Source organism: Python bivittatus, unplaced genomic scaffold (assembly GCF_059951505.1).
Source record: "Python bivittatus isolate LINGU-HERP-01145 unplaced genomic scaffold, Pbiv_v1 ctg000190_np1212, whole genome shotgun sequence".
Lineage (NCBI taxonomy): Eukaryota > Metazoa > Chordata > Lepidosauria > Squamata > Pythonidae > Python > Python bivittatus.
This window is the reverse complement of record NW_028277042.1, coordinates 2982901-3002021: the sequence shown is the minus strand read 5'-3', so window position 1 is coordinate 3002021 and position 19121 is coordinate 2982901. Positions and strand designations below refer to the sequence as shown.

The 19121-nt window shown below is 44.7% G+C and overlaps 2 protein-coding genes across 4 annotated transcripts; both read left to right on the top strand.

Moving 5' to 3' along the window:
* The first annotated feature begins 25 nt into the window (after positions 1-25).
* LOC103061747 (F-box/LRR-repeat protein 8) lies at positions 26-11786 on the top strand. 3 transcript variants are annotated; one of them, XM_025168205.2, is made up of 4 exons: positions 26-183; positions 4813-4952; positions 7910-8103; positions 9029-11786. In XM_025168205.2, exons 3-4 carry the CDS (start codon positions 7940-7942, stop codon positions 10002-10004), a joined length of 1140 nt encoding a protein of 379 aa, XP_025023973.1. In that variant the 5' UTR covers positions 26-183; positions 4813-4952; positions 7910-7939; the 3' UTR covers positions 10005-11786. The 3 variants fall into 3 exon arrangements, with proteins under 3 accessions (XP_025023973.1, XP_025023974.1, XP_007430729.1); XM_025168206.2 differs by having other exon boundaries at positions 4813-5244; XM_007430667.4 differs by lacking the exons at positions 26-183; positions 4813-4952 and adding an exon at positions 6642-7002.
* Positions 11787-15043: 3257 nt separating this feature from the next.
* LOC148216465 (F-box/LRR-repeat protein 8-like) lies at positions 15044-18439 on the top strand. Its single transcript, XM_088135903.1, has 2 exons — positions 15044-15250; positions 17080-18439. Exons 1-2 carry the CDS (start codon positions 15087-15089, stop codon positions 18050-18052), a joined length of 1137 nt encoding a protein of 378 aa, XP_087992029.1. The 5' UTR covers positions 15044-15086; the 3' UTR covers positions 18053-18439.
* Positions 18440-19121: the final 682 nt, after the last annotated feature.

Below are 19121 nucleotides of genomic sequence, written 5' to 3'. Positions count from 1 at the left end.
GCCTGTGGCGAGGGGCGGGGGGGGGAGAGAAAACTGGTCTGACTGCTCGTCCGGGCAGCCAAATCGGAAGGCTCGGCGCCGTCTTGGTCTTTTCGGTAGTAGGAAATGGGCGCCTTCAAGAAAATGTTGACTCCTGGCGTCGTACGGAGAATTCAGACAAATTCTCTGGGGCTCTGCTTTTAGGTAGGCCGGGTGGACACGGATTCTTTGGGAAGGGGGGGGGAAGATAGGAGCAAAGAGGAGTGCCTCTGAGCATGCCTAGAGTGCCGCAACCCGCGTCGCTCGTTATCCAGAGGGACGAGGTCACACGGCCGCCAACCAGGTGGGCAGGGCACAGATAGGGCAAGGAGGGCGATCTCCCCCTCTGCCGCTGGCATTTAGGGGGCAGCGACCACATTCGTAGCTTGACACCCCACTGAATTTGTCCAGGCCCCTTGGAGCCACCCTGAAGGCTGCTACGCTTGGTTTCAATGCAGCGTCTCCTAGTCTTTTGGGTATGTGGACTTCAACTCCCGTCGCTGAGAATTCTGGGAGCGAACCAGAGGCTTATGGGGCAGAATAGGGCAATGTATTGAACATATGGGAGGTGCTGACCTGGATATTGCAGGCTTCCTAGCTAAAATAGGGCAATGTATTGAAGCTATTGTATAGCAGTGTTCCTCAACCTCAGCAACTTTAAGATGGGTGGACTGCAACTCCCAGAATTCCCCAGCCAGCATGGCTGGCTGGGGAATTCTGGGAGTTGCAGTCCACCCATCTTAAAGTTGCTGAGGTTGAGGAATATTGGTATAGCATATACAGGCCTACCTCGGAGATATTGTGGGTTCAGTTCCAGACCACTGCAATATAGAGAATCACATGAATGTTTTGGTTTTCCAATGCATATAAAAGGTTTACGCTACACTGCAGTCTGTTAAGTGTGTGGTCACCTCATGTCTAAAAAATAATGTACATACCTTGAATTAAAAAATACTGTGTTGCTAAAAATGCTAATCACTGTCTGAGCCTTGCTCAGCGCAGGGTTGCCACAAACCTTCAATTTGTAAAAAAGGAAACGTAAGATCTGCAAAGCACAATAAAGCAAAGTGCGATAAAACCAGGCGTGCCCATATTGCCCCCTGAAAAATAGGGAAGTGTATTTAATGTATAGAACATACTGCCCCTGGGTGGCTGTGTTGGGGTACTGCAGCCCCAGTGGAGAAAATAGTGCACTGTATTGAGCCTGTAAAATATGCTGTCCCTGGTGGCTGACGTAGGTACTGCAAGCTCTATAAATCTGGCAGTGTATTGCAACTATAGGGCATAGTGTCTCCTGGTGGCTAAACTGGCTATTGCTATTGCAGGCTCAGTCGAAAAAGGGCAATTATGGTTACTGTTATGATATAATAATTAATAATCTGTCAGCCGTTCAGACAGGAAACCAAACCTTCAGTCAAGAAACCGAAACCATGAGTTTATCGTAGGGTTACGGTAACAGAATCTTGCAAGTCTGAAAGCATTTCTTTCCTCCCCTGCCTTTACTGTCCAGAGAACTAGGGAGGGTCCCTTCTGAGATGCTTTCCCCACTCCCCCTTCCTTCTGTGGGCTGAGATATCTCTTGCTTGGCCATTGCCTAGGTTCTGGCTCTTCCTCCTGCCTCCCAAGATTATTCTCACAGCTCATTACGTAATCATTATAAAAGTTGACTTATACAATTACTGCATTATATTTATCCCCATTGAGGCTGCTATACCCAAGTCGGCTAAGGGGGGTGGGCAGTAAGTGTGATAACTTGAATAACCCTAACTCTAATCCTAACCCTTGTTCTAGCCATTCAGCCTGCAGTACCCAACTCAGCCACTTGGGGCAGTTAGCATAAATAATATATAATAAAATAGTATATTATGTCCAAACATAATGTTGTTATTGTAGAAATGATAACAATAAAGTATTCTTCCTTCCTTCCTTCCTTCCTTCCTTCCTTCCTTCCTTCTTTCTTTCTTTCTTTCTTTCTTTCTTTCTTTCTTTCTTTCTTTCTTTCTTTCTTTCTTTCTTTCTTTCTTTCTTTCTTTCTTTCTTTCTTTCTTTCTTCTTTCTTTAAAATTGTTAATTACAGTGCCATGATTATTTATTTTTATATATTATATGCTACTGAGGATGCACTACCAAACCCAGCCACCAGGGGCAGTATTCCTATATGTTGAATGCCTTCCCCCATTTTGCCCCTTGAGCCTGTGGCATCTAAATCAGCAAAGTATTTCCTATATAGTGGAAACATTTCCATATAGAATACATAGAGCTGCAGTACCCAGGCCAGCCACCAGGGGTGCTATGTTGTCTTTGTGGAATGCATTTCCTATATTCCATGGGGGGCAGTATATAATTGTTAGCATTTCTTAGAAATTTATTTAAGCTTTTGTCAATACATTTCATACTTTCACTTTCGTTTTCAGATAGGATGATTTATCTGGAATCAAACTGTGGAAAAGCAACCATTAAAATAACATCATAATCTTCAATATTATTAGCCTCTGAGATTCCAGAACACAATTCAGCCAGTGAACTGGGACGGTGTTGTCATGTGAGGATTACATTGCCCTCTTTCCCCAACAGAAAATACCCCATGGAAAATACCCTTTAATACCCAAGGCAGCCACAGGGAGCGGTATGGGCCATATATTGAATAGATTCCCCTGTTTTCTCCCCTTGAGCATTTGTAATAGGGCAGTGCATTTAACATATAGGACCCCCGATGGCTGGCTCAACGGGGAAATAGGACAGTGAATTTGCCATATAGGAGATGCTGCTCCTGGTGGGTAACATGAGTACGGCAGGATCAATAGCCAAAGTAGGGTAATGTCTTGATCCTATGATATACTGACCCCTGGTGGTTCACGTGGATATTGCAGACTCAATGAGGAAAATAATGCAATATATTTATATATAGGACATACTGCCACTGGTGGCTGACTGGGGTATTGCAGCCTCATTGGGAAATATACTGTGGGGCAAACTGATGGAACCTCTGGATCATACTGCCCCTCAGTGGCTGACCAGAGCACTACAGGCTCCATAGCCACTTCACCTTTAGATCCACAGCTGTGGCATTTCCTAGCTAAGTCATAGGCATGAATTTTAGCTGTGCAGCTTCTGGCTATGTGGTTATATCATAAGCCTAGATCTCTCCTCCTCTGGCTCCTCTCCTGGGGACAGAGATCTCTTGACTGCTCCAGTTTGTATGGGTTCTCCTGTGCTGGATTTTGAGGGGGGGGCATGGGTGGAAAGAGGCTATGAAACCTCTTCTTTTTGCCATGTCTCCCCCACTTCAACTCTTCCGGTCGGCCATCTATTATCATGCAGCATTGGAAAAGTTCTTCCAAATTATTTGGGGTGCACCCTATGAGTGAATTGGGATGTGGAAGCTCAAGGACCAATAATATATAATATTATAGTATTATTTTAATGGTGTTATTTGTATTTTCCTGTTTTGGAATGTACATATTTGAAAATGAAAATGAGGATAAAAATATGTTTGCACAAAGGCTTAGATAAGTTTCTAATCATTTTTAACAATTACAGAGGGCAGTATCTCCTATGCACTGAATACATTGCCCCATTTTCTACATTGAGTCTTCATTACCCATATCAACAGCCAGGGGGCAGTATCCCCTAGTTTCTCCATTCAGTCTTTTGTACCAGGGGACCAGTATGCCTCATATATTTAATACGTTTCTCAATCTATTTATCCAACTGAGCCTGCAGTAGCCAGGTTTGCCAGTGGGGGCAGTATGTCCTATACTGTGTACTGTATAGAATACATTGTCCTATTTTGCTTATTCAGCTCAAGCACCCAAGTCTGCCACTGGGGGCAGTATGTCCTAAATATAGAATGCATTGCCCTATTTTACTTATTCAGCCTCAGGTGCCCAAGTCCTGGGGGCACCTGCCACCCAAGGGCAGTATGTCCTGCATGTTCAATACCTTCCCCTATTTTGCCCTTGGAGCCTTCAGTACCCAAGTCAGCCACTGGGGGTAGTAAGTCATACACATGTTGCACGGCTGTTTTACAACCCCCTTTGGGGCTGTTGCATTCCAGCCTCTCCCCATATGATAATAACTGAGGGCAAGATATGCCTTCTTGTGGGTTTTATTGTGCCAGTTTTGTGACCTTTGAACCAGGATTTGAGTCTTTGCTCTTACTGGCAAGGCTAACAGGTGTGATAGACGTTTTTTTTTTTTTAGTTTCTCAGAATTGGGCAATGTAATTGGCAGAAGCCTCGTGAGCATCTGAAGTCCAAGTTTTTTTTAATCCTCCCAGCCAATTAACTAAAACATCTATTGGTTTTATGAGTGCTTCTGGGCTTGCAACCATTTTATGTCTGTTGCAACTTACTTATCCCGCCTTCGGTTGTAAACTTTGAAGTGTAACAGGAACTGACACATAATAATTGCAGAGGACCATAAAACTACTTATAAAGCCCTATATGATATATGGGGTTAGGGTTATTTGCAGAACCACCTCTCCTGGGTGGTATTGACCCATCCCACATCCCATATAGTAGGGTGGGTATGCTTTGGGCCCCTTCTTTGAAACAGTGCCAGTGGAGGGGACCCAGCAGGCGCACCTTTTCTGTTGCAGCCCCTGCTCCCCACTTCCCCCCACTGACATATGGTTGGCCCTGACCTGCTTGGCTTTTAGAAAAGCATTCGAATCCTGGCTTTGTCCTCGGGCTCTGGAGGAGGGTAACAGTGGCAACTTCCTGCTCCCCTATCAAGAGCTTTGGATTACTTTTTAATCTGGAATTGTGTTTTGCTTTTTCATCTTTTGGTTAGGGTGAGCTGCCCAGAAGAAGACCACTTAGAAGCTTCAACTGGTCCAGAATGGAGTGCGCTGGGCAGGGATGGGCGTGCTTCGGTCTGCCCACGCAACACCCCTTCTCTCCAAGCTGTACTGGTTGCCAGTTTGCTTCCAGGTGCGATTCAAGAAGCTGGTCGCTACGTATAAAGCCCTACATGGCACAGGGCCTGGTTCCTTGAGGGACCACCTGTCGCCCGTAGCATCTGCCCAGCTGATCCGATCTGGCAGAGTTGGCGCTCTTCGGGTTCCATCAGTTAAACAATGCCACCTATTGGGACCCCGGAAGCGCATCTTCTCTGTAGCAGCACCTGTCCTCTGGAATGAAGTTCCCCCCAAGATCTGAATGGCTCCCACCCTACTGGTGTTTCAAAGGGGCCTGAAGACCTGGCTCTTCACCCAGGCCTTTGGTGAGGACGAGTGAGACCTTCTTTGAATTGTGCGGGCTTGTTTCTCTTTCATTCCTCTCCGGTTTTTGTCATCTTTATTTTTGTACTGTATATTGCCCAGAATCCTTGGGAATCAGGTAGCATACACATTTAATAAATAATAAATAAATATCAGGGAGAAGTGATCCTGTCTCTGAAGGGTCATTGTCACAATGCAGCCTTGCCTTTAAAGAACAGATCTTTGCAATCCAGTGAGATTAAAGTTTCTCTCCACTACAACATAACTGAGATAAAATTTCTGTTTGGCTGGGCAAATGCTTTAATAAAGGTTGAAGATACCTTAATCTCCAATTGTCATAAAATTCACAGCATTAGAGTCACTTTTATGTGAGATGGGCAGCTACATAAATATGATAAATCAATCAGTCAATCAAATAAACATCTCAAGAGGTTTGCTTTCACCTAATCCATACAGACATAACTTCTGGAGGAATGGAGTTACATGAAACAAAGACAATATATTTTTTTTTAATTTACCCAGGCTTTTAAATTGGTTTTTAATTCTATTTTAATTCATATAGTTTTAGATTTGGCCTTGCTGCTGCCTAGTTTATATGAAGTTTTCATTTTGCATTTCATTTGATTTTATTGTAGATGTTTTTATTCAAATTGTATTTTTTTTTTTAGCGTGCTTTATTGTAAATTACCCAGAGAGCTTTGGCGATTGGGCCGTTTCCAAATTTGACTCATATCAAAGAAATAAATATGGAATCTGCCCTCCAAACTGTTTGAAGGAAGAACGTGAGAAGGCCTGTCAGGATATATACAAGAGAACAGATCATTTGCGGGGGGAAATCTCTGTTTCTCTAAGCCAGTGTTTCTCAACCTCTGCAACTTTAAGATGTGTGGACTTCAACTCCCAGAATTCCCCAGCCAGCATGGCTGGCTGGGGAATTCTGGGAGTTGAAGTCCACGCATCTTAAAGTTGCCAAGGATGTGAAACACTGTTTTAGATAATCTCCATCAACTTTTCCATTCTGTGAAGTACCCCTTGAAGCCCATCACATGTCTTGGGGGATTACTGTGTTTCTAGTACATACGCTCATTTTGTGAATGCAGGCTTAGGACTCAAGATTTGGGATAGCAACAGCCCGCTCCCCTGCACATTTCCACTGCTTCAGGGCCTTCCTGCAGCGATGCTCCAAACCCTCTCTCTTTCGGAGGCCATCCCTGCTAGAAAGACCCATCAATCTTCTCCTCCCGAACCTTTTTTTGTTCCTAAAGGAGAAGGACCAGGAGCGTGCTTGGCTTGAAGTGCGATGTCAGTTTTGCCCAGTCTCTCCCGAGACCTCGGCCATTTGGCTCCAGTGCAATTCTTTCTCCCAAACTTTGAGAAATGGGATCATTCTAACCAGTGGGTGAATCTTTTCTGGATGACTCTGCTCATTTTGAAATGCAGTACCTTCGCTCTGTTGCCTAATGATTCCATGGCTTTATCAAGCTCAGGAGGCAGAACAAGTACACTTTTTATGGGCGAGGATAATGTGCTGGGCGATCAAAGGTCAGCTTTTGTGCTGTGTGTAATGAGAAGTAAAAAGAAAGCCGTGGGTTAAACGCAAGGAAGTGACTTCATCTGTTCTGCCTTTCCGGAAATTAAAAATAGCTACCGATCTTTTCACCTCCTTTCCGTGCTGCAGCGAGAACGCGGGAGGAGAAGCAGAAATCTCTTGGGCTGTATAAGAGAAGGGAGCCCGTGGCTTCGAAGTGAAAGGATTCCTGGTAGGTGGGAGACAGATTCTCCTGGCTGACGTCCACTTCTGATCCGAGAGGAAAATGGGTCTTCTTTCCGAAGGTGGCTGGACATAACCTTGGCACAAAGTTCAGAGTCTTGCTCTCTATCTCTGGATTAACACTTTTTTTTCTCTTCTACCCTGAAGAATTTCCCAGTGCTAAGACAATAAAACCTGCCATGTCATGAGTTAAGCTTGATCTGTCCAGCCCTGCTTTTCTTCCCTGAGACTCCCCCAGATGTGCTGGGCATTCACCTCCCAGCCGGAAGGAGATGTTTTTCAGGAGGTGGAGATGTGGGGTGGCGGTCCCTTTTCGCAAGACCCCTTTGCCTGGTGAAGTTTGATTGTGAAGGCTGCTTCTGGAACCATTGCACATGCGCAAGGGCTGGCTGAAGTCCTCACAACTGGGACTCCCAAAACGTCTCGCTGGGTTTGCCCAAATTGTCTGGAATGCTGGCACTGGCAGCGCCCACCCATCTGGAGAATGCCAGCTTGGGCAACGGTGATCCTGATACCCTGCAGAGTTTTACGTGGGGCTCAGTCTGTTTCATAGCCGAGGGCCATGCACCTCTCCATGGCTCTGTGTGTGTGTGTGTGTGTGTATCTAGTGGCCCTCTGAGACCACTAGAGGAAGGGACTGATTTTTAAAGCCTATTTTTAGGTTGGGGTACAGATATTTTTTTAAAATAGCAACCTACATGTTTTTTTTTGTTTTTTTAAATAACAACCTAAAGTGGCTGGTGGTTTCTTCTTCCTGTCTCGCTCCTCTACCCTCAGAAAATCACACCATCGCATTTTGACAGCTTTGAGGTGGGGAGATGCAAAAAATAGGCTACAAGATCACGGTTTGTTCAACCGTATCTTAGTGGCAATGTTTGCTGCCTGTTTTCTTTCAGCAAAGAAGAGACTGAGTTTGCCCTCAAAGGATGCCGGGGGCAGCTGCAGACACGTGGAATTACATCCCCGAGGAAATTCTCTCGCACATCTTTTACTACTTGCCTCTGCGAGACAGACACGTGGTTTTCTGGGTCTGCAGGAGGTGGGCCGCAGCGGTTTCTGCCAGCTCTGTCTGGAGCTTCACAGAAGTCAGGTAAGATCTGGATTATGGGTTATGGAGCTGAACTGGCGCAACAGGGGAAGAAGCAGGAGGGTCGTGGTGCGTAAGGATGCAATACTCATAAACGCAGTGTGCACTAAGGGTGCATGCACCATGCTAAGCGGTACTATGGGTTGTTTAGCTTTGGCTTAATATATATAATCTAGTGCTTAGGGTGTCTAAGCTGTGGTTTATGGCTTAGTGCAGTGTATGATACCAGCCAGTTGTAACTTACTTGGTACACTGCGGTTAAGGAAACAATGGATTTACGTGAAGCTGTGCTGTATAGTCACTCGCTGTAATGAGGTTCGCCACAAGTCCCCATTCAGAGCATAAAGTTGCACTCGTACGGCAAACCAACTCAAAACCCACCAGGCCAGTTTCTGATGAACTCTGAGATGTGAAGCAACCTTGTAAGGATGATGATTGATCCGTGTTTGCTGGGCTAGGCATAATTGGGGAACTAATTCTAGAGGGAAGAGGGAAGAGTCTTGAGGGACAGGAGGAAGAACCACAACCAAGACAACAGTCAGAGAAAAGAGGACTGAGTCCAGGGCAGGAACGTAACCTGAGGAAGCACCTCAGACAAGACCTTCCTACTTCTCATGAAGATAAAGGGAGTGAAAGAGGAAGCACGTTCAGAATTGCGAGATTCTGTTACTATAGCATTACAATAAAAGTAGTCCTGACCTACATGACATTGGATTCCTAGACTGATCTACCATGAAGGGCTGACTTCAATAAATATTTTTCCAGAACATGTCCTAGGTAGGTGGGTGGGTGGGTGGGTGGATGGATGGATGGATGGATGGATGGATGGACAGATGCTGGATGGGCAACTTACATTTTCATTTGCTGAAATTCCAACACTGTTCCAATGCTGTATTTTTTCATTCCCACCATGCCAATGGTTTTTCAGGTGTGTTGCAGAGGATGAGGAAGCCACACTGCGGAGTTTGCACCAGTTCCTCCACCACATTAAACACCTCAAGGTGGTGTTTGATCAGTCTGAGGAGGTGATCCGGAAGAATGTCTCCCAGATTCTGGACCTACTGGCCAAACAGAATCACAAGCTGCAGGCCCTGTGCATTGAATGCGAGGGAGAAAACCCTTATTTCTACTCTGGCCAAGACATCTTGCAGAGCATCCGGGGGATCTGCCTGAGCCAGAATAAAATCAACCTTCAGCATATAGATTTCCGGAAAATGCCCTTTACTCTGGACGATGGGATCGTTCAGCTTGTGGCCTCCAGTAGTCCGAATCTGCACACCTTGTACCTTAACAACCGCACCTTAGTTTGCAATGTCACCCCTGAGACCATCATTGAGCTTCTGAAGGCTTGCCCCAAATTGTCTACCCTGGGGGTCTATTATGCCAGCCTCTCAGAGGATGTGTTTAAGGAACTGGTGAGGCTCAATAGGAGAGTTTTCAAGTGCCTGGATATTTTCTGCGAGCGTCTGGACAAATACATTCCTGTAATCCCGGAGGAGCTTTGGGCTCTGGTGCGTGAGAAATATCCCCAGCTCCATGTGCAACTTGAATTTGACCACACTGTCCCAGCATGGAAGATACCTCGCATCTTGAAGCCAAACATCCCAGTGACAGAGTTGCAGCTTAATACTTACACATACATTGTGAATCAAATTCGTTTTGTCACCAGCAGCTACAGCAGCACTTTGGAGAGGCTGGTCCTTCGCACCACCTCATCTGATGAACTCAATGACTCGCTCATGGATTTGGCCCGAAAATGTGTGCACCTGAAAGAGATCCACTGTTTCTGTGTGGTTAGCCATGCGGTGGTAGATGCTTTCCTTTCAAGCTGCACCAATTTGAAGAGTTACACTCTGAAGACCACCAAAGAACGCAGCCCTTGGCGACCAACAACCATCCTGTGATTTCACTTGAGGGTTTTACCTTCACAAGAAGATGGAAGTCGGTAACTCAGCTCAGCTTCTTCTACTAGGTTCTTCCGTGGTTTGTTTATCACGTGGTCCAAGGTGTGATCCCAACTCGTTTCTCCAAAGTGAAACCAAAGTCAAGAATGGACTTGCTGTTTCTTGAGAGCTCTAAGTCCTTGTGTGTGTGTGTGTGTGTGTGTGTGTGTGTGTGTTTTGTATTGCTACTTAGGCCTGGGTCTGCATGTTACACTAAGCTATGGCTTGTTCAACCATGGGTTATTGGCTAAACCACAATCTGCTGGACATAACCATAGTTTACAGGCTATACTGCCTAGGTGTGCACAATTGACAAAGCTAGGATTGGCAGATATCACAGAACATTGCCAGTATGTGGAATCTCCAGACCTTGCAAATTAAGTATATATTTTGGCAGCAAAAATATCTTCTCCCACAAGATTTCAACATTCCCACTTCAGGTTACATGAGGTCTTGAGATTGAGGCAACAAAAATGTGAAGGGCTTTTAGAATTATTTTTAAATGTCCACATAATGGTGAGGGCCGTCTGTGCCTTCACCCAAGATGGTGAAATGACACAAAGTATCAGAAAAGTCAACATCGAGGGAAGTCAGATATACAGGAGTCCATTTGGAGATCTTTATGTGACACCCGAGCCCAACACGGTTTGTATGGTTTTGGCTTAGTATGTTTTGCAAACCCTATGGCAGTTTCTAAGCCATGTTTTATGGCTTAGGGTATTATGCAAACCCAGCCCATTTGGATCAGGAAACCTTGGCAATGCCAACTAGGGTTCAGTGCAATATATGAACTCAGACTTACTGTCTTGTATGAATGCAATCATGGGGAGAAGGGCAGTTTAGTTGACACAAGAACATGATGTCTGCAGGATAGGGTAAGGGAGGGCATGCAGTGCCACACATATCATGACATCATTGTGCAAATGATGTCAATTATGCAATTTGCATTATTTGTGCAATGATGTCATAATACATGTGATGTCATCACAGCTTTTCCTCGACACCTATGGTTCCCGTTCATCTTTTCTCTCTAGCACAGTGTTTCTCAACCTTGGCAACTTTAAGACCTGTGGACTTCAACTCCCAGAATTCCTCAGCCAGCAAGGCTGGCTAGGGAATTCTGGGAGTTGAGGTCCACAGGTCTTAAAGTTGCCAAGGTTGAGAAACACTGCTCTAGCGGGATGAATGATGGAGAACTGAGTGAACTATCAGGACTAGTGTGCTCAGATATGCCAGAATTCTCAGCAAATCTGGATTGTCATCATGTGCAAATGCTCCCCTCTTCTCAGCGAGCAGGAGTGCACGCTTTTGGCTGTACAAACTGCTGAGTGTATCTTTAAAAATCTGATGAACTTTCCTAACACGTAGCTCCAAGTCAAGCGAAGTGCTGATCGAGTTGTCAGCGTGGATAGTACAGAATACAGTGCTTTTCAACTGAATTCATTTCTGGAGTAAACAAACACCAGGGTAAAAATAAATTCCACAAATGCAATTCAAGCCAAATTAAACCCATTATTTCTGAGCAGCGTGAGCAACACATATTTTTAGTTTGTTTATATAAATATTTACGTCCACCTCTTCTAAAGCATATCCATGATATCTCTTTTTCCGTGGCACTGGACCTAGGTTAAAAAGAATAGTTTGAGTTGCTGATTTGTATATTTTCCCCACTCTTGTTTAATTATGATGCAATGGATATTCTATTTTATTATCCTAATTCACAATAAATATTTGCAAACTAAACCCCAGCATTTTAGCATTTTACTGAGCTGGACTTATCTGCTCTGCACTGCACCGTGCATTATAATATGCGACAGCGTGATTTATTTGAATTTGGTATACATACAGCCCATTGTGACTTATTCAGTAAACATGGTAAAAACACATTACAGGGTTTACAAACCACAGTTGCTTGATTCGCACATCATGCTAAGACAAACAGCTTATGGCTTAGTTCAGTGTGAATATAGCAAATTGTGAATTCCTCAGCATGTTGTGTTTAGGATGAATGATGATTTAGTGCAACATGTGAACCAACCACCATGGCTGTTGCTGAGAATTTGGGGGAGCAATGCAAGGGTTCACACACGTAGAGTAAGTATATCATGTTTAGGGAAGGCAATTTTAAATAATAAGGTGGGGGAAACCAGGCACAGCCCAATTCTTTCCAAGAATTAATACATTTAATTTTACATTTACATTAATAACAGCCCTGAGCCACCTCACATGACCAGAAAGGAGGCTTAATCCCAGGAAAGACTGTTTAGCTTTTCCCTCTTGTGTTTTTCTATATTATTTTTAAAGCATTAATTTAATTTATGGAATTTGCAGCCAGATGGTTCAGCCGTGACAGTGGTTGGTTGGCTGTAAAGAAATAATCAGACAAGTCCTGGAGGATAGACGGATGAAGAGTTACTACTAAATGGAGCATCCAGAGTCAGCAGAAGTCTACCTTTGAAAACTGGTTGCAGGGGAGCAAGGAAGGCAGATAGCTCTTGTCCTGTTTGTGAAGTTTCCGGAACGTGATTGTTACTGTGGTGAGACACAGTTGTGCCTCCTTAAGCATTTGTATCCTGGCTTTCTATTAATTCAAACTCAAGAAAGCTTGTAAAGATAACATTACCAAAACTTAAAAAAAAAAACCCCAACATTATATTTAAAACATAACATGTTAAGAGTGTTTTATTGCAGCATTCAGTGTGGAATCTGCGGAAAAATTCCACTTGATGCCAACATTTGTTCAACATGGTTTTAAAGATGGTTGGCGTGACTTATTTATGCACAGCTTAAGAATGTGCTTAACAGGCTTCTCTCTCCAGATGTGGGTTGGACTTCAGTGCCGGCTGGGCATTGTGGGATCGAAGGTCAACAAACCTGGAAATCACCTGGTTGGGAAAAGTGGTGTACTGGTTTAGAGACAGACTAATAAAGCCACTCTAAGCAGTTTTTTTTAAAGAAAATCAATATCCCAATTCAGTTTTTAAACTTTTCACTGCATTCCTTATCCTACATGCATCCCCCTTCAAGTCATCATCCAGTCTCCATCCCACAGAAGTCACTGTATCAGCCTTCTCCTATAGAGAACAAAGCCTTCAGTAAACAAGTCAAGCCACAAATTGCTTAACCACGGTTTATTAACCAACCCCCCCCTAGGATTACCCAAAACACTACGCTGTAAATAATGGATTACAAGCCACACTGGCTGGGCTCATACAATACACCAAGCCAACATGTGGCTACATGGCTTACGGCTTAGTGTGCTGTGTAAACCATGGTTTATTCCATTTGTGAACCTCAGGAAAGAATGCCCTGATGGGGAAAACAAGCTCCTTCCTCATTGCCAGGCCACCGATTCGCCAACGACGAAAAGTCGTTTGACCCACCTCCGGGAAGGAAAGAGTTAAAGCGCAGGTGAGGCTCCGAGCATGCGCATTCACCTGCCTTCCCGCTGCCTAAGGTTGGCGGCGGGGTGGCTAATTGCGCGCAGGTGCCGCTCGAGAGCCACGTGGAGCCGCGGCAGAAAAAGAGGGCGCGATGCCCGTCGTGGCAGGAGGGGAGGTGCGCGTTTGTTAGCTTCCAAACTTCTTTTCCGGCGCTTCGGTTGCTCGCCCCTTGGCTCCCGAGTGGGGTTGCCCGCTGGGTAAGGCGCTGTGAGTGTCGATGCCTCCGGTGAGCTGCTGAGACTTCTCCTTATCGCTGGCTGGGTGCCCGCCCGTGGTTGCAATACTTGCGAGCCACGGCTCACTTGGCTGGGGTTTTGTGGGGGGAGCTCAGTTTCCAGGGTTTGCCCAACACATTCACCTGTATGGTGACTATGGTGCTTGAGTTTGTGGGGTGCACTAGAGTAGAGTTTGTGAACTGAGGTGTGCTCCAGATGTGTGGACTTCAATTCCCAGTTTTCTGGTAGGAATTTTTTGGGGTGGAGAATTCTGGGAGTTGAAGTTCACAGATTGGAAGGTGACTTGTGGTCTAGAGCAGGGTTCCTCAACCTTGGCCACATTTTTTGGGGTGGAGAATTCTGGGAGTTGAAGTTCACAGATTGGAAGGTGACTTGTGGTCTAGAGCAGGGTTCCTCAACCTTGGCCACTTTAAGATGTGTGGACTTTGACTCCCAGAATTCTGGGAGTCGAAGTCTACACATCTTAAAGTGGCCAAGGTTGAGGAACACTGCTCTAAAGGGTTGGTGAGGGGACTCCAGGTGGCCCCTGGTGCTGTGAGATCACCAAACCTCAGAGCAGTTTGGCTTTTTCACCCCAAATCTTTCAAGGTTTTAGGTAGGAACCTCATGAGATTTAGGGGTCTTGCAGAATTTGGGTGGTGAATATTTTGAGGCAAACGAATGTTTAACGGTTGGATCTTAGGAATTCTGTTGGGATGATGACACTCGCATATCCTGTAACATTTAGAGGTGCCCCTTGACTTTAGCAGTCTTTGGATGTGAGGTAATGGCATCGTAAGGGAAATGGTTGAAAGCTGCTTGCTGCTAACCAAAGTAGAGGCTGGCTAATTTGTGGGAAAGTGTGTTACGCAACCCACCCATTGTGCTGAATGATTTTGTTAAACCTGGGCTGACCTAGCCAGAATTGGCTGGGAGTGCAGGACATGGTAAGCCAAGTTCAACAAAGTATTCTGTGAGTGGCTTTGCACAGTGCAGGAAGTTGTATTTGTTTGAACCTGGCTTATTGAATAAACCATCATTGGCTGGCTTTACAGGTGACTTCCCCACCTAGTGCTATGTATTTTGGATGAGGGTTCCTATCTGTTGTGGAAGATCTGAACCAGCAAGTCAGGCACAAATGCCACACAAGGTTCCTACCTTGAATTTGAATTGTCCCTTGTGTGGCATTTGCGCATGACTTGCTGGTTCAGATCTTCCGTTAGTTTCCCTGGGCTGTGTGGCGTCCCATAGAGTGGAATGCTTGAAAATGAATCTTTACCCCCATCCATCTGTTTTATTGCTGATGGCTCTTCCTTTCTTTTGGGTGGGGGGGATTAGTTTTGCAGGGAGTCACCCTCAAGGCTTGCAGCTCCTAGGCTCGGAGGATGTCTAACCTGGTTGAAGACCTTTGGAACTGTATCCCACAAGAAGTTCTGGCCAGTGTATTCTCCTTCCTGCCTGTTAAAGACAGATATACTGCTTTGCATGTGTGCAAGAAATGGGCTGCTGCGGCTTCTACTTCTTCTATCTGGAGTTTTACAGAATTCAGGTAAGAAGAGGCAGCTTTTGTGCAGGGAATAGCATGACCTCTGTTTCATTGCCTGGAGCTCATGCATCAAATTAAGCCATTGTTGGGTTGGCATGTGGAATGGACCAGCCTTCATGGTTTATGATTGTCAGCTCAGCACAATGTGTGAAACCAGTTTTGGCTTATTCAACAAATCATGGGCAAAACAGTTATGATTACGATGCTGTAGGAATCCATTACTGTGTTTTTGTATTTCTACTTCCATACTAGAGCTAGTACTTCACCCCCTCCCCTTCTTATGTCCATCAGCAATCATGATGCCTATCCAGAGTAGTAAGGTTCTTTCCGCATGATAGTTTATTAAAATAAAATATGTTCATAGACCAAATATAAAGAAGTTAAAAAACAGATGACACCGCATCTGATTTAGAAAGCAAAAACAATTCCCAAGGTGAACAAGGTACCCTTAGAAAAACAATCAGGTCCAAAAACTTCTGGCTGACATAGCGATGTTACAAAATTTGGCTGCAGATCGAGAGACTTCCTGCGCTGATTGTCAGTACGGCATGATTTCTATAGGAAAGAGGTCTGAATGGTTTGTAATTAGAGGAGAGACTAACTCTGCCCTCCAAAAGTGATAGGGTATTTCAGAATATGCACTCCTATCTCGATTTCAGAGTCTGAAATCTGGGCTGGGGAATTCTGGGAGTTGAAGTCCACCCATTTTCAAGTAGCCAAGGTTGAGAAACACTGCACTAGTGTGATTCATACCTTGTTTAGTGTGATTCATATCTTGCTTTGTCTGTCTTTGGTTTCTTGAACAAGCCACAGAGGCCTGATTTGCAAAAGATCTTGAACCATAAATCATGGTTTACAAACCACAGGGACTGGGTTCACACAGCAGGCTGATGCCACCCCAAATAAATTTCAGTCCAGTAAGAAGAAGAAGTGATCCTAGGGAAAGTCTTGTTAGAAAAGGAAGTGGTTGGTTATACTTGTCCACTCCTGCCTTACATGATGCAATGTTGTTACGCTGGGGGCATAATTTTGTAATTGGAGTGAGTGGGTTCGCTAAATGGCTGCCCCCGTAGAGCTGCCTGTTCACAGAATAACTGCTGTGTTGAGTAGGACCAGTTGCAAAAAAGGTTGACAAAATATTCGAGCCCATCAGGATATCCTGCAATGTTTGGGGGCTCAAGTCACTGCTGTGAAGAGTGCTAGACGGCGATGGTTGGCCAGTGTCCTTTTACATTTATTAAACGTCTCAGATGGTCCTAGCATCTGATGGACAGCAGAGTGGTTCCATGCCACGAGGAGGCCCACAGGGAGAACATTCTTGTGGTGTCTCCAGGGGGTGTCCAGATTCTGGATTTGTAGAAAGGGTGTGGATTCTCTTCCTTAACGTTGCAGCTTCTTGTGTCACTCAACTGGCCCAAGGAGATGGGGAACCCAGATGGAGCCCTGAAATTGCTCTGCTTCCTTTTTTCTGTTCTAGAAGGCATGTAAATGAGTAAGGTCATTTATGGAGAGCCAGTTTGGTCTAGTGGTTAAGGCACCAGGCTAGAAAGCAGGAGATGCTGAGGTCTAGTCCTGCCTTAGGCATGAACGCTGGCTGGGTGACCTTGGGCCAGTCCCCCTCCCTCAGCCCAACTCACCTCACAGGGTTGTTGTGGAGAAAATAGGAAGAGGAAGGAGTATTAGGTATGTTCACCACCTTGAGTTATTTATTAAAAAATAAGGGTAGAATTAAATCTAAAAAAAAAAGGTCAAAATTTCAAGTACCGCAACCATCCTGTCTTGCAACTTGATCTGTGCCCTCATTCTCTGCTCCCTTCCCCACATCCTTTCAGCTGTGACTTTGTGAACGAAGATGAAGCCCACATGTTAGGGAAGTTACAGCTGTACCTAGGCCATATCAGACACCTGAAGATTATACTGCACCAGTCCTTTGAGTTAAACCGAAGACTTGTCACCAGAATCTTAGATATGTTGGCCTGGAAGAGTTCCAAGCTGCAGGCGCTGTGCATTATATGCCAAGGGAAGAGTCCTTACTTCTATTCTGGCCAAGATATCCTGCAAAGTGTCCGGAGGCTTTGCCAAAGCGTGCAAAAGATTGATCTGCATTATGTTGATTTCCGGCAAATGCCTTTCACCCTGGACAACGGGACAATGATTCTTCTTGCTTCCAGCAGCCCTAACCTGCATACTTTGTTGATCAACAACCGAGCTCCTGGGCTGATCATCCTGAAACCTGAGACAATGGTTGAGGTGGTGAGGGTTTGCCCCAAGCTTTCTGTTTTAGGACTGTATTACGCCAACCTCTCTCAAGATCTCTTCCAAGAATTGGTGAAGCCAAGCCGGGGGCCATTCAAGTGCTTGGACGTTTACTACAAAGGCTTGGACAAGCGCATTCCTGAAGAAGCTTGGGCAATGGTGAGCAAGAGACACCCACAATTCCATGTGAAGTTGGAATTTGCTTCGAAGGTCCCCATCTACAAGGTTTCCGGTATCCTCAAGGCAACTGTCCCCATTACCTCTCTGCAGTTCAATTCCTTTAATCACGCACCTGATCAGATGAGGCTGGTCACCAACTGCTGCAGCCCGACTCTGGAGAGGCTCATCCTGTGTGCAGCTCCTTCAGATGCCCTCAACTCCTCCCTGATCCAGCTGGCGAGGAGCTGTTTGCACCTGAAGGAGCTGCACTGTTACTGTGTGGTCAGCCAAGCTGTGATTGATGCATTTCTCTTGCACTGCCCTGGTTTGAGAAGTTACACTCTGTCCACTGAAGTCTTGTCCAGTATTCCCCCAATAATGTCATCCTGACACGGGCAGAGTGCAGATGAATATCCCCAATTCATAAATGCAAAATGGTTTTTGCTATAAAGGATATGATGTACTTTCTCTTTCTTCCCAGGGTGTGAGCAATTTAAATAAAATTATTGTTTTATTTAAATGGCTTTCCTTTATTTTGATACTATTGTATGGATACATTTTATAAATAGCCTGATCCAGGAACTTTCATAAAGAAAAAAAATCTCTATATATCCACAGTCCCTCATGGAAAGGAAAGCACAGAATCGCTGTGAACAATGCAGAACTTTATTTGCTCTGCATTCTGGGTTTTTTTATTATACAGCTGCAGATTTTAATATTTTCTAACTCTTGTATAGTTATTTTCCAAATACGGTAATTTATGATTCACAATAAAGATGTGCATATAATGAACATTTTATAGTTTTCTTTAACTATTGCTGTTCCCTTAAATACTCGCCTGAGCAAAATGTCACTTTTTTTTTTAATGCAGGTTAGGGTTAAGTCAAAATCAGAGATGCAGAGCCTGCCTACTCAAGGTTTTAAATAGCCTCAGAGCTTCTCTAGATCTTGGTGCTGAACTGTGATTTCTAATGACATAAAATTGCTCAGTTTCCACAATGGAAGATTATTTTGTCATTCCATTTTTAACTGCATTGAAATTAAAGTTCTTTCTAGAGATATAGTGGTATGTGGGAATGACAGGAGGAAGAGCTACAGACTAGGCAACAGCCAGATAAGAGGCAGTTGAGCCTACGGAAGGAATGAGGATGTGGCAAATGTCTCAGAAGGGAGTCCCCCTAATTTCTTGGGACTGTAAAAGCGAGGGAGGAGAGATGTACTTTCAGAATTGCAAGATTGTTAATGTAACCTTATAGTAAAGACAGAGCTGTTATTCATTTTTGTGCTTCTTGTCTGGACTATCCCTGAGAGGCTAACATCAATCTTGCAAGTCTGAAAGTATTTCTCCTCTTCTCTCCTTTTACTCTGTGGAAAACTAGAGAGGGTCCCTTCTGAAACACTTCCCACAACCCCCATCCCTTTCTGTGAATGAAACACTTCCCACCCCCATTCCTGTGTC

Bases quoted from the DNA above. Each gene is read 5' to 3' on its own strand.
- LOC148216465 (XM_088135903.1), top strand. From the start codon at position 15,087: ATGTCTAACCTGGTTGAAGACCTTTGGAACTGTATCCCACAAGAAGTT. The intron at 15,251-17,079 runs GTAAGAAGAGGC...ACATCCTTTCAG, and splicing joins TGGAGTTTTACAGAATTCAG to CTGTGACTTTGTGAACGAAG.
- LOC103061747 (XM_025168205.2), top strand. From the start codon at position 7,940: ATGCCGGGGGCAGCTGCAGACACGTGGAATTACATCCCCGAGGAAATT. The intron at 8,104-9,028 runs GTAAGATCTGGA...ATGGTTTTTCAG, and splicing joins TGGAGCTTCACAGAAGTCAG to GTGTGTTGCAGAGGATGAGG.